General features: G+C 43.6%; 1 protein-coding gene across 2 annotated transcripts in view; it reads left to right on the forward strand.

Moving 5' to 3' along the window:
- The window catches only part of DNAH17 (dynein axonemal heavy chain 17), a 239,744-nt gene that overhangs the window by 125,881 nt on the left and 99,938 nt on the right, over positions 1–13,925 (forward strand). For both annotated transcript variants that reach the window (XM_030208642.1, XM_030208641.1), the window contains 9 exons: positions 690–794; positions 1,650–1,807; positions 3,895–4,033; positions 4,120–4,347; positions 4,524–4,661; positions 5,656–5,788; positions 7,174–7,301; positions 10,820–10,968; positions 11,452–11,734. In XM_030208642.1, the coding sequence (XP_030064502.1) occupies positions 690–794; positions 1,650–1,807; positions 3,895–4,033; positions 4,120–4,347; positions 4,524–4,661; positions 5,656–5,788; positions 7,174–7,301; positions 10,820–10,968; positions 11,452–11,734 (1,461 nt within the window). The remainder of the gene's footprint in view (positions 1–689; positions 795–1,649; positions 1,808–3,894; positions 4,034–4,119; positions 4,348–4,523; positions 4,662–5,655; positions 5,789–7,173; positions 7,302–10,819; positions 10,969–11,451; positions 11,735–13,925) is intronic.

Consider the following 13,925-nt stretch of genomic DNA (forward strand, 5'->3'; position numbering starts at 1 on the left):
GTGGTGCTGTTTTCAAAATAAATAAATAAAATAAATCTCTCTATTAGGGTCAGGTTCGCAGTACTTTACAGAATTGTTAAACAAGGGGTCCTTTTACTAAGGTTTGTTAATAGATTTAGCACTCTCTAAATGATAAGACAATGGGCATCTTATCATTTAGCACACCTTAGTAAAATGACCCCCATATCTTACAAATCGTGTATCAAACAAAAAATCCCACACCTCTATCCCTATTACAGTTTCAAGTATTTCCAACTGCTTAACAGGATTCATGTCCTCTCACCCCCCCCCCCCCCCACTCCCAACTACTTATCAATACATTATGCACCCTATTTTTTGGGACAGCATTTTGGTAAGAAAGACCACTTGTGTGACAGGGGAACTTCTTGCCCTCAGAGAAAGCAGTTACATTATCAGTGACACCAATCCGTCCCTGATCTTTTCTGGAGCTCAGCTCATTACATAATAATAAATGTAAACCGTTTGGTTGTATTACAGAAAGATAGTATAACAAATCCATGATGCCATTATGACAGGGCTGAAGCAGACTGTGGTTATGCAGGAGAACTGCCGCATGTGTCAGTGGAGCTTAGGAAAGCCGTCAGATTGATGTCACCCACTTGTGTGACTGGTGAACTGCTGAATTATCTGTTCTTTCTTGTTTTCACTTTATCCCTTTTTTTTTAAAGTCTTGTGGGAATATTTACAAAGGACTGGCCCAGACTGGAGCCTGGGGATGTTTTGATGAGTTCAATCGAATTTCTGTGGAGGTTTTATCAGTGATTGCTGTACAGGTATGACTGTTCTCTTCTATATAAATGACACAGTTAATTAAGGGCCTGTCACAGTGACATTTCTTGAAGAAATATATTTATTAATTTTGAATAAAATATGAAGTTCCACCAAGAACTAAAAGAGCTTAATTTACCAGGTACACACACTCTATGTCCGGTTTTACCCGGACATGTCCTCTTTTTGAGGACACTGTAGGCTGGAATCGGACGTCCCACAGTGTCCTCAAAAAGAGGACAAGTAAGTCTCCCACTTGCTACTGGCGCCACTTTAAAATGGCTGCCGAGGCTTCAAGCGGTGACCTCACAAGATTTCTGGAGGTCTCGCGAGGTCACCGCTTAAAGTGTTGGCAGCCATTTTGAAGAGGTGCCGGCAGCGAGCGGCATCACTGGGCAGGAAAGAGTGGGCTCCTTTTCTGCCCCGGAGCCCACTAGACCACCAGGGGATGATAAGGTAAAGTAGGGGAGGGGATGTGGAATGTGGGTAGAGGGTGTAGGAGGGGTGAGAGAGCTGTCAAAAAAGGTGGGTAGAGGGAGGCTGAAAAAAAATTTGGATGGGAGGGAAATATATAGAAGGGGATGGCTTTCTTTTGGGGGGTTTCAAGTCAAGGTGACTGTGTGGCATGGGGGTGGGGAAGGGACATGTCAGAGGGTGTGAGGGGGCATTGTGGCTGTTGGTGTCCTCTTTTTTTGTTGCAGCAAATACGGTAACCCTAGCTAGGACAGCATTTTTTCACTCTTAAACTGCTTAGCTCTATATGTAGCGACTGACCACCATTGATCTACATTGACTTCTTCATGTATATAGGAAGTGTTTGATATGATAAAGTGCTAAAACTGTGCCTTTGTTTATTTTAGGTCAAATGTGTTCAGGATGCTATTCGTACAAGAAAGAAAATCTTTAATTTTTTAGGAGAGATAATATCTCTAGTACCAACAGTAGGAATGTTTATTACAATGAATCCGGGGTATGCAGGTCGCACAGAATTGCCAGAAAACTTAAAGGCTTTGTTCAGGTATTGACACTTGATGATTGAACCACTTATGACCTGAAGGGTTGAAGTGAAGGAAAGGCACCAATGATTTGTTGGATGCCGAGGTGAAAAGTTTGGTGATTAACATTAATAGAAAACCATGCAGTTGGAATTTGCGATACAGAGATGAGGTGGAGGTACTAAGAGCTGTCAAATAGGAGAGGGATTTGGGCATGATTATATCTGCCTTGGCAATATTTAGCAGTGAAAGCTCATGACGTACTACTGTGCATAGGGAGAAATGATAACATCTCCACATTAGGAGTCGCTGCCCAGGAAAAGGATCTAGGTGTCATCGTTGATAATACTTTGAAACCCTCGACTCAGTGTGCAGCAGCAGCTAAGAAAGCAAATAGAATGCTAGGAATTATTAGGACAGGAATGGAGAACAAAAATGAACATTTTCTGAACTGACCCAGAGACTAATGGGTTGGGTACGCCTACCAGCAGGTGGTAGATGCGGTGAGCCCTTCAGTCGGGGTCTTTTTTTCTGCTCTGTTTCCTTTCTTCTTAAAAAAAAAAGCGCTCTATCTCTATATTTATGCCTCCCTTGCATCTGTGCTTCTGGTTACCTGCAGGGGGCCTCTGGTGCCCTGGGGGTGTTAAACTGGGGTGGCTGAGTTCCTCCTCCCATTTCTTCCCCCATTGACCTTGCACCGGGTCTTTAGTCTGTTTCCTTTCCTTCCTTATCAGTGCTTTGCATTTGACTTGACATTCCTTATGCTGTTTCTTATTATTTTCAGTCAGTTCCTTCTTCCATTTTCTGAAGGATTTTCTTTTAGCTCTAATACCTTCCTTCACCTCACTTTTTAACCATGCCTGCTGCGGTTTGGCCTTCCTTCCTCCTTTTCTAATACATGGAATATATTTGGTCTGGGCTTCCAGGATGGTATTTGTGAACAGTATTCACGCCTGATGTAAATTTTTGACCTTTGCAACTGCTCCTCTAGTTGTTTTTTTTTTCACCTTTCTTCTCATTTTGTCATAGTCTCCTTTTTGAAAGTTAAATGCTAACATATTGGATTTCCTGTGTATACTTATTCCAGACCTCATATCAAATCTGATCATATTATGATCACTGTTATCAAATGGCCCCAGCACCATTACCTCCTGCACCAGATCATGCGCTCCTCTAAGGACTAGGTCTAGAAACTGGGAAAGAAACCAAGCAGTCAAACAAAGAGACAAAGGTCTAAGGGAAACCAAGAAACTGGGAGGAGGGAGGGAGGGAATAACTATGTTATGTGTTTGATTTATTCTTGAAGTACACCGTCTCAAGTGAATTCCTTCAAAAAGGTGGTAAATAAATCCTAATCAATAAATAACTTTCTGAATAAGATCGAATCCTTCTTGTTCTAAATCCCTCTAAAATGGTGGCCATTTGCTGGTTGACTCGTTCAAGTATCTCTTAATACTCAACTGTTTGAACTAGTTCTGCAACATGATTTCTTCAGGGCTGGTGTTAGACATTCAGGGGCCCAGGACAGACACCGGGGAGGGGGCCCAAAATCTGGTCGAGCCTATGCCTGCTTTAGCTTGAGGCAGGTTTGGGGCCCCCTATGGAATGGTGCCCTGTTTGCCATCCCCTAAAGCCAGCCCTGCTCTCCTTTGTCCTGTACCCCTAACTCAATTTTTCTGCTGTCCTATTTCACTGTGGAGATCTGTTTCAATATATGTTATGCTTTTTCATATTTTTGTAAACCTCTTGGACATGTCTTGTGGAAGGCAGTATAGAAAATACCTAATAAACCATAAACCAGGGCAGAGAACTAGTGGTAATCTTCTTGCGAGGCCTGAAGATAGCAATAAGTCTGAGACTGTGGGGATGGGGTGGAATACAAAGTAAAAGTTATCATGGATCCTAAACATTACCTGGCTGATATTCAGCCAAAAACAAACCAAATGCTGGTCACTGGAAATGACCCAGCATTGATTATCTGGGCTCACAACCAACTGCGGGGAATTAGTCGGGCAGTCTCCCACTGAATATCGGCCCCTGAGAGTGAGCAGGTTAGGCTGGAGATGCTCTGAATGTATGATCTAACCATGATTTAATTTGCCTGTTTCAGACCTTGTGCTATGGTGGTTCCAGACTTTGAGCTTATCTGTGAAATCATGCTTGTGGCTGAAGGTTTTATAGAAGCTAGACTTCTGTCTCGAAAGTTTATCACTTTGTATACACTCTGCAAAGAGCTGCTTTCTAAGCAGGTAACTTTACCCCAGGAATAGATTTCAGGAAAGTCCATGGCATGAATAAAGCACTTTAGTAACTGCACCTTTCTATCATTAATCAGGATCATTATGACTGGGGATTACGGGCTATCAAGTCTGTATTGGTTGTAGCTGGTTCTTTAAAAAGAGGAGATGCTGGCCGCCCTGAAGACCAAGTCCTGATGAGAGCTTTAAGAGACTTCAATATTCCCAAAATAGTTACAGATGATTTGCCAGTGTTCATGGGTCTAATCGGAGACCTCTTCCCAGCACTAGATGTGCCAAGAAAACGAGACATGGAATTTGAAAAGGTGAATAGAAAGATTTCAAACAAGAGCTACTATTACTGAGCAACTGTTATGCTCACATGGCACCAGTTTTCTGCTCTGCAGTGAGACTCTGAACATGATCCCCTCCCCCCCCCCCCCCCCCCCCCCCCCCCCGAAGATAGAGTTATGCCTGATGTTTTTTCTTCTGCTTTTCACAGATCATAAAGCAATCCATACTGGCCCTGAAACTGCAAGCTGAGGACAGCTTCTTACTAAAAGTAGTTCAGCTGGAAGAACTGCTACAAGTGAGACACTCGGTATTTGTGATTGGAAACGCAGGAACTGGAAAATCCCAGGTAAAGATGGATGATGTAGGTCAGAAAATGATTCAAAGCGATGCCACAATTTTACAAAGGTTTGTATATAATGTATAGCACCACCAAGAAACTGCAGAAGCCGTTATTATCACAAGTGACAGATTTTGTAATGCTATAAGGATCTGGTTTTCCATACCAGAGCACTGAGCAGGGGCGTAGCTACGTGGGGCCATGGGGGCCTGGGCCCCCGTAGATTTGGTCCTGGACCCCTGCTGACGACCTTCTCGACCCCCCCTCCCGCCGCCAACCCGCCGTGGGCTACCTTTGCTGGCGGGGGACCCCAACCCCCGCCAGCCGAGGTCCTCTTGCTTCCCGCCGAAGGCTTCGTTCTGTTTCTGATGTCCTGCACATACAACAGAAACAGGACGAAGCCTTCGGTGGGAAGCAAGAGGACCTTGGCTGGCGGGGATTGGAGTCCCTTGCCAGCAAAGGTAGGTGACGACTGCGGTGGCGGGGGAGGGTTGGCGGCGGGAGGGGGGGTTGAGAGGGTCATTGGCAGGAGGGGGCAAAGTTGTTGGTGGTGGTGGCAGCGGCGGGGGGGGGGGGGGGGGTCGGCCGGCAATGGCGGGGGGGGGGGGGGTCTGTGGCACCAGGGGGGACTAAAATGTGCTTCCTCACATGGGTTCTGGAGCCCCCTCCCACCGAAGTCTGTCTACGCCCCTGGCGCTGAGTACAATTCTCCCATTCAAGCTCCAGGACAAAATGATAAGTTAGCTAACACTGAAAAAAATAGAGCAAATGTCATTTGGAACCAAACAGCTTTCCATCCCTGAATTTGAAATGACATTTTTACACCCATGAGATCATTTTCATTGAGGTGAATGTCCTCCTCTGATAGAATCATCTCTATTTGTGGTTAATTGTCACTGTTCCTTTTTATTTCTCAACGTTAGATTCTTTCTGTGATTTTACAGGACATGAAGTTGGCAGCAGTGATTTTCTGTTCAGTAATAATGAGTTTCTGTTTTTAAAGGTATTGAAATCCTTAAACAAAACTTATCAGAATATGAAGAAGAAGACAGTTGCAGTGGATCTGGACCCCAAAGCTGTGACCTGTGATGAACTCTTTGGTGTTATTAATCCAGCTACCAGAGAATGGAAAGATGGTAAAGAAGTGAACCTGCCTGAGCTGTATTCTGGGCTGTTCCCATACAAACCACATTCATTTCTAGTTACAGTGGAAACAAAACACATCTTGGAATCCCTATGGATTGAAATTCCATGTGTAAAGGGGAAAAGGATAGTGATAGGATTGTACTACCGTCCGCCTGGCCAGGATGAACAGACGGATGCAGAAACGTTAAAGGAAATTAGGGACGCAAACAAACTGGGCAAAACAATAATAATGGCTGGTTTTAATTACCCCGATAGTGACTGGGTAAATGTAACATCAGGGCATGCTAGGGAGGTAAAATGCACAAAAATCAAGCCATTAGGATACAGACCATAAGAAAAGTTTCAGTCACAGGAAAACATTCATAGAGGATAACAAAGTCCAAACTGCTGTAGGATCAGTCCTGTTACACTTGTGGAGGAAAACTGTGAGACCTCCAAAACTCACCAGAAACCCACTGTACCCACATGTAGGTACCCCCTTCACCCATAAGGGCTATGGTAGTGGTTTACAGTTGTGGGTAGTGGGTTTTAGGTGGGTTTTGGGGGGGCTTAGCACACAAGGTAAGAGAGCAAAAGTGAGATTTGTACCTGAGAGCTTTTTATTAAGTCCACTACAGTGCCCCCTAGGGTGCCCTATTGCTTTCCTGGGATGGCACTTTTCCATTATTCTACCTGATGCCAAGCTTTCAGTTTTTTTATAACATCTGAGCCTTGTGTCTATTGTTTATCATTAGATTTGGGCGTTGAGTTCAGATCTATAGATGAAAAGGAGGTCTCATTACCAGAGTGCTATTTTTCCATACTTCATAACAAGAGTGTACATTCCCTAATTACCTGTCCCAATGCAACTGAAGCTTTTACCTCCTCAGTGCATGCAAATGGTTTCATCCCTGTGTGGATTCTCTGATGGAGTTTGAGGCTTTCTTGCCAACCAAACCTTTTACCACACTCAGAACATGTAAATGGTTTCACTCTGTTGTGCATTTTCTTGTGTATTGCGAGGTCTGCCTTCTGCTTAAAGCTTTTACAACACTCAGGGCATGTATATTGTTTCTCTGCAACATGGATTCTCTGGTGGACTGTGAGGCTGTCCTCAGTGATGCTTTTACCACACTTTCTATATACAACTGCTGTAACTTCTGAATGGATTCTATGGTTCATTGCTAGACCAGTCCACTAGAGAATCCATGTTGTAGTGAAACAATGTACATGTCCTGAGTGTGGTCAAGGCTTTAGGCATAAGGCAGTTTGTGCAGCTTCGCTGTCTAGGTACCCCCTCCCCTCCCCCCCCCCCCCCCCCCCCCCATTAATACTGGGTTTACTGGACCTTTGATCTGCTCCAGTATGGTGTTTCTAACAAATCTATATTTTATAGGCCTTTTCTCTTCAATAATGCGAGACTTGGCTAACATTTCTCATGATGGCCCAAAATGGATTATTCTTGATGGAGATATAGATCCAATGTGGATTGAATCTTTAAATACAGTCATGGATGATAACAAGGTTAGTATCTGCATGAGTTCTCTTTAAAAATACAGAAGACGTTACATTATGATGAGACACAATACAACACTAGGGTACATCTTTGATATAAGGAGATATGCAGGGGGCAGTTGTCAAAACCATTTTCATCAGCTGTTCAAACATTATTCTACTCTGTGTAAAAGAGGAAATATTAGATGGGGAGGGATACGTGGAGAGCTTTCGTTTGAAAGCCCTGTACATGCTTTCCCTTGGGCTGCCTGAATTTTCAAAGAGAAATTCTACATAAGCTTGCAGACACTTTGATCATTGCCACATTTTGACGTATTCACATCTGTTGTATCCAAAATAAAACTCTATTATGTTCTTATAAGATTCAGAGTCAGATAGCTTTATTGCCATGACAATTTTACAAGCCATGAGGCGTATTTTCAAAGCACTTAAACTAACCTATAAAACTTTGTAAGTCTAAGTGCTTTGAAAATGAGCCCCTATGTCTTTTAATTTTTTATTTTGTTGGGTTTAGTATTCCATGTGGGTGACGTCATCTAACGGAGCATGCACAACAATGTTCTCCAGCTTGTTTACAACTACTTTTTAGAGCATTGCTTCATGCATGCACATGTCTTCCCACCTGCTGCCGTCGCAGTCAGTCACCACTTCTTCAATGAGTAAAACCATTGCCTTGTCCTACTGCTCTCCCTGGGCTTGCAGTTTTGCTGGAATGGACGTGTGGTAGACTGAACAATTTTCAGAGGATTGTGTTTATGAGGAGCTAGCGATGGCCAAAGCGATGAGGCCAGATGGCAAACAGCCAAGGTACTGAGGGAAGTTCTGGAGGCTTTGCTGACTTAGCTTTTCAGTACTTTAGAGTCAGGACTGGAGAATGGTGGATGTGGTCTCTCTGCACAAAAGTGGAAGTAAGGAGAAGGTTGAGAGTTAGAGGCCAGTTAGTCTGACCTCAGTGGTAACTAAATTAATGGAAACGCTTCTAAAACAGAGCCTAGTGAGATTTCTGGAATCCAATGAATTGCAGGACCTAAGGGAACATGATTTTACTAGAGGTAGGTCTTGCAAGACAAATCTGATTAATATCTTTGACTGCAAAACCAGAGAGTTGGATTGTCCTTCAGCTATGTGTGTGTATTCTCCAATTCCTCGCATAGCAAAAATTCTTCTGAAATTCAGACAGGACCAAAGAACCATAATTCTGATCACTCCTTACTGGCAGAAACAGATATGGTTCTCTCTTCTTCAGGCGATGGGAAAGCTAGAAGGATTCTTGGGTGCATAGGGAGAGGAATGGCCATTAAGAAAAAAGAGGTGATGATGCCCCTGTATAAGACTCTGGTGAGACCTTATTTAGAATATTGTGTACAATTCTGGAGACATCTTCAAAAAGATATGAACAGGATAGAGTCTGTCCGGAAGGTGGCTATTAAAATGGGCAGTGGTTTTCATCATAAAGTGTATGAAGACAGACTTATACTTTGGAAGAAAGGTGGGAGAGGGGAGATATGGTAGATACATTTAAATACATATCCAGCATAAATGCAAAGGAGACAAGTCTCTTTCATTTGAAAGGAAACTCTGAAATGAGGAGGCATAGGATGAAGGTAAAAGAAGATAGACCAAAAGTAATCTGAGGAAATACTTCTTTACAGAAAGGGCGGTGAATTTGTGGAACAGCTTCCCGGTGGAGACAAAAAACAGTATCTAAATTCAAGAGAGCTTGGTACAAGTACATATGATCTCTAAGGGAGTGATAGGGAGAGTAGATGTCATGGATGGCAGACTGGATAGACCATGTGGAGGGGCATAATCGAACGGGGTGCCCAAGTTTTCCTGAGAGTGTCCTCGCAGGACGTCCCCGCGAAGGGGCAGGGAAACCCATATTATCGAAACAAGATGGGCAGCCATCTTTTGTTTTGACAATACAGTCAGGGACGCCCAAATCTCAACATTTAGGTCGACCTTAGAGATGGTCGACATAAATGTTGAGATGGTCGACCTTAGAGATGGTCGTCCCCGGTGTTCGGTGATAATGGAAACCGAGGACGCCCATCTCAAAAATGACCAAATCCAACTCATTTGGTCAAGGGAGGAGCCAGCATTCATAATGCACTGGTCCCCCTGACATGCCAGGACACCCACCAAGCATCCTAGGGGGCACTGCAGTGGACTAACTGATGCACTAACTGAACAGAAAAGCCCTTCCCTTACCGATCCCTTAGCGATTCGAAAAGGAACGGGCATGTATGAAGGAAATCGCATGCAAATGAGCTGCTCGCTGTTAGCTCATTTGCACACAATCTCCTTCCTAAGGAGGGGAAGCCAGTGCAGTGCGCATGCCAAAGACAGCTTCATACATAAAGACAAGCTGCGTGTATAATAGCCGTCTACAACCTTAAAAAAACACAAGTCCAGGTGAAAACATCCAAGTGCTCGTCAGGGATGTCTTTTTTTTTTTTTTTAGTATGGGTGAAGGACGTCCAAGTGTTAGGCACCTTTGCTATGCTTCTGTCCCTGCAACGGGCAGTTGAGGATGTTTCTGTGAGAAGGTCGTCCATGCCTTTGCTATGCCTCTGACACCCCCTTTATTTATTTATTTGGATTTTGGATCACAAATAGCAGCAGTGGGATTTGAACCAGCCACCTCTGGATTGCAAGACCAGTTCTCTAACCATTAGGCCACTCCTCCACTCCACTCTATTCCACTCCCTTGAAATTTGGCCATCCCTGTGGGGGGGGGGGGGGGGAGTTCAGGACGTCCAAAATGTTTGAAAGAAGGACGTCCACGCCTTCGCTATGCCTCCGCTGACACACACATACCTCCCCCCCCCCCCCCCCAGGGACCTGCATACTGCTGCAATGGACCTGAGTATGATATTTAAGACTGGCAAAAAAGGTTTTCGAAGTTGTTTTTTCAGGGTGGGAGGGGGTTAGTGACCACTGGGGGAGCCAGGGGAGGTCATCCCCGATTCCCTCCGGTGGTCATCTGGTCAGTTCGGGCACCTTTTTGAGGCTTGGTCGTAAGAAAAAATGGACCAAGTAAAGTCGGCCAAGTGCTCGTCAGGGATTCCCTTCTTTTTTCCATTATCACTCGAGGATGCCCATCTGTTAGGCACGCCCCAGTCCCGCCTTCGCTATGCCTCTGGCACGCCCCTGGGAACTTTGGTCATTCCCACAACGGGAAGCAGTTGGGAGTGCCCAAAATCAGGTTTTGATTATACCAATTTGGACGTCTCTGGGAGATGGACGTCTATGTTCCGATTTATGTCGAAAGATGGACGTCTATCTCTTTCAAAAATGAGCCTGAAAGTGGCTGTCATAAAGTCTAGAGAGAGAAAGCATGGTAATGAACATTAAAGTCACCTAGCACGAGCTGGTAGGAGAAACTAGTAATAGAATCCAAGAGACACAGTCTTATACAGTATAATAAAGATACAGTTTTAAAATGTAGAGGTTTCTGTTGAATAACATTGATAATGAAGTTTGTGAGCTTGTATCCTTTGACACATTCTGATTTTCTAACCCAGGTTCTTACCTTAGCCAGCAATGAACGAATTCCTTTGAATAATACTATGCGACTTGTGTTTGAGATTAGCCATCTACGGACAGCTACGCCAGCAACAGTTTCCAGAGCTGGAATACTTTATATTAACCCCACAGATCTGGGCTGGAACCCGTGAGTAGAAAACAGCCTAAGGAGAGTCATTTTAAAAGTAAAGCAGTGTGCAAATATCCTTTGTAGCTAAAAGCACAGGTATACGATCTGAACGGCCGCACTGGGAATGGGGGTCTGGGCTGTGGCAGACTTTTAATTTCTGCTCATACTGTTAGATTTTTAAAAATATGTGGATACATTTTAACAGCAATACTGGCTGCACCAAATAGCAGGTGTAATTACGTTTCAATAATTCATTTAGAAAATTGGTGTATTTTGTGCATTTGATAGCCGGACTGTTGCAAAATTAGCCCTTACTGTGTGAGATTATGTAGAATAGTGATAATGGAAGCCAATGGATAGTTGTTTTTGAAGGTTTTATACATTTATGGTTCCCTGTGGATTTAAAAAAGCCTGACCAGGAGCCTCTTGTAATCATGGATTTGTTGGTACCAGGGATGAAAGTCTCTTCTATTCTATTCTGTTTTCCTCATTCATTTTTAGTGTGGTGAGCAGCTGGCTTGAGAGCCGTGAAGTGCAATCTGAAAAAGCTAATTTGATGATCCTGTTTGACAAGTACCTTCCCATCTGCTTGGATAAACTGAGGTTTGGATTCAAGAAAATTACCCCCGTCCCGGAAGTGACTATAGTGCAAACCATTTTATGTCTCCTAGAATGTCTTTTGACACCAGAAAGTGTCCCACCAGATTCTTCAAAGGAACTTTATGAACTCTACTTTGTCTTTGCTTGCCTTTGGGCTTTTGGAGGAGCCATGTTCCAAGATCAGGTAAGATTATTGCCAAGAGATTTCCTCAGACACAGTCTGATATTTTTACAGTTTTCTCCATAGGCTTTCTAAACATACTGAGGCAATGACTAGCTTGCTAGCTAGAAAGAATGGTTTTTAAACTACCTTGTGTGGGGTCCGTATTGAGCCGGCAGCATATTGGGTAACGGCATTGATAGAGATGGATGACCGTTATGCCAACTCTGCAAATGAGTCACAAAGAAACTCATCCTAATTTGTATCAACAATCGGGTCACCACATATTACATCAACAAACAGGGAAAATCCTGATCCTATCCACTCGGTCAAAAGGCAGCAAAAATATGGAATCTAGCCCTCTCAATGAACACTGCTCTACAAGCCATACACATTCCAGATGACCTCCGCCAGTTAGAAGACCAACTGGTCACTCAGGGCATTTTCAGCAATAGGGATTCCCTGACACTGTTCTTTTTGCAAACAGCAGAATGCCAAAAGCTTTGGTCCAAGCAACTTATGCCACACAGAATCACCCTTGATGTTTTTGCCATTTCACGGGCACACGGTCTCTCTGCCATCTTTTCATTTCTACTGCTGTCCAGAATTATTCAGAAGAAACTTCAAGACAAGGGCAGGGTAATCCTTTGTAGCACTGTTTTGGCCAAGACAAGTCTAGTTCCCATGAGTCCCTTTCCTAGTGAACAACCTCAGATCACACACAGTTATGGCATGGATTCCATCTAGCAGAAAGTTCATCATGTGGAGTCAAGACAATTGACAGGATCCAATGCATTGCCCAATTACTGGGCTATGTTTTACATCTCTCAACATCAAGCTTACAGACAAATGTTCCCACTTCCATGTATGCTTATGAGAGCGCTAAAGCCTTTCTTGAGCTAGGGAAGAGTAGGTCCTGGGGCAGAGCCATTGGGTTGACATCACTATTTATGTCTATAGCAGTACTCTTCATTAATTTTAATCTGGGGCCATCTTGAATTCTAATGAGCCGTACAGAGTCACCAAATGTCTTCTCATGACACTGCTGACCAGTGTATGTCAATCAACTACAAACATTCAATACAATCCTCAATAAATACTCAAGTGAAAAGTGGGTGAAAAAAGCCTCAAGGAGTTCCAGGTAGAACAACTTCAGAGCTAATAACTCTTCATCATTGGCAAAAAAACACACCACAATTTACATAAGTGCAAAAACACCACCCTTTCATTTCTTATAGTATTTTTTAACAAAGTGAAATGCTCTTATAAGTATGAAGATTGCCCAGATAAGATACAGTGAAGGAGTGGGAGGTACACATTTTTTGTGTTCATTTCTGTTGTATTGTTTAATATTTTTTAGTGACTTTCACTGGCCTCATGGAGCCCACTATAGGCAATCTTCATACGTTAAATACTTGGTTTGAATGTAATTTAGGGGGGGGGGGGAATTTTCTTATCTCTCCTTTTTTTATTTTCCCTTAAATTTTGGTTCAGTAGAGCATTGCCCAATCGTAAATATTAAACACGCTTTTGCTTTTATAACCAGACATTCCCAGAGCCCATGGTATAGAGAATTATCAGCAGCTTTACACTTCAGGCAGGTAGGTGTTTCAATTCCCCCCGCCCGAAATAGCTGGACCTGTGAAAAGTAGGCTCTGTGAACAATTCTATATGCACATTCTCGATATCCTGCCCCGCTAATTAATTGGGGAATACCCTTAAGATGAGCTGCAATATCCCAAAAAGCAAGATCACATCCCACGTCCAACTCCCATCTTCTCTTAAGCTGGGTCAGCTCCTTCCCAGGTGCCAATGTCCAAATTTTCTGCTGTAGCTTGGATATGGCTGGCGCTTCCTCTGAAATTTCCGTTAATAAATTCTGTATTTTCTCTCCCAATTTAAACTTAAGTGCTTCTTTGTCGAGAGAGTGAACATAGTGTTTCAGCTGACAGTAAGCAAAATTGTCTCCCCAGCGAATTGATTCCCGCGGAATCAACATGTCCAGAGCTCTAGGCACCTCTGTCTGATCTACCACTGTTCCCAAGTTATGGAGACCCTGAGCCTCCCACCGCCTGAACACCAAATTCTCTTGTCCAGGTCTAAACATTGGGTTCCCCCTTATCGTTAGAAGTTCTGTTACCCTCGGGTCACCTCCCAATTGTTTACCCAGGAATCTCCACGCTTCCCGTACGGGGCTCAGCAATACTGATTTTCT

The sequence above is a fragment of the Microcaecilia unicolor genome, chromosome 6 (assembly GCF_901765095.1).
Source record: "Microcaecilia unicolor chromosome 6, aMicUni1.1, whole genome shotgun sequence".
In the NCBI taxonomy this organism is placed as follows: domain Eukaryota; kingdom Metazoa; phylum Chordata; class Amphibia; order Gymnophiona; family Siphonopidae; genus Microcaecilia; species Microcaecilia unicolor.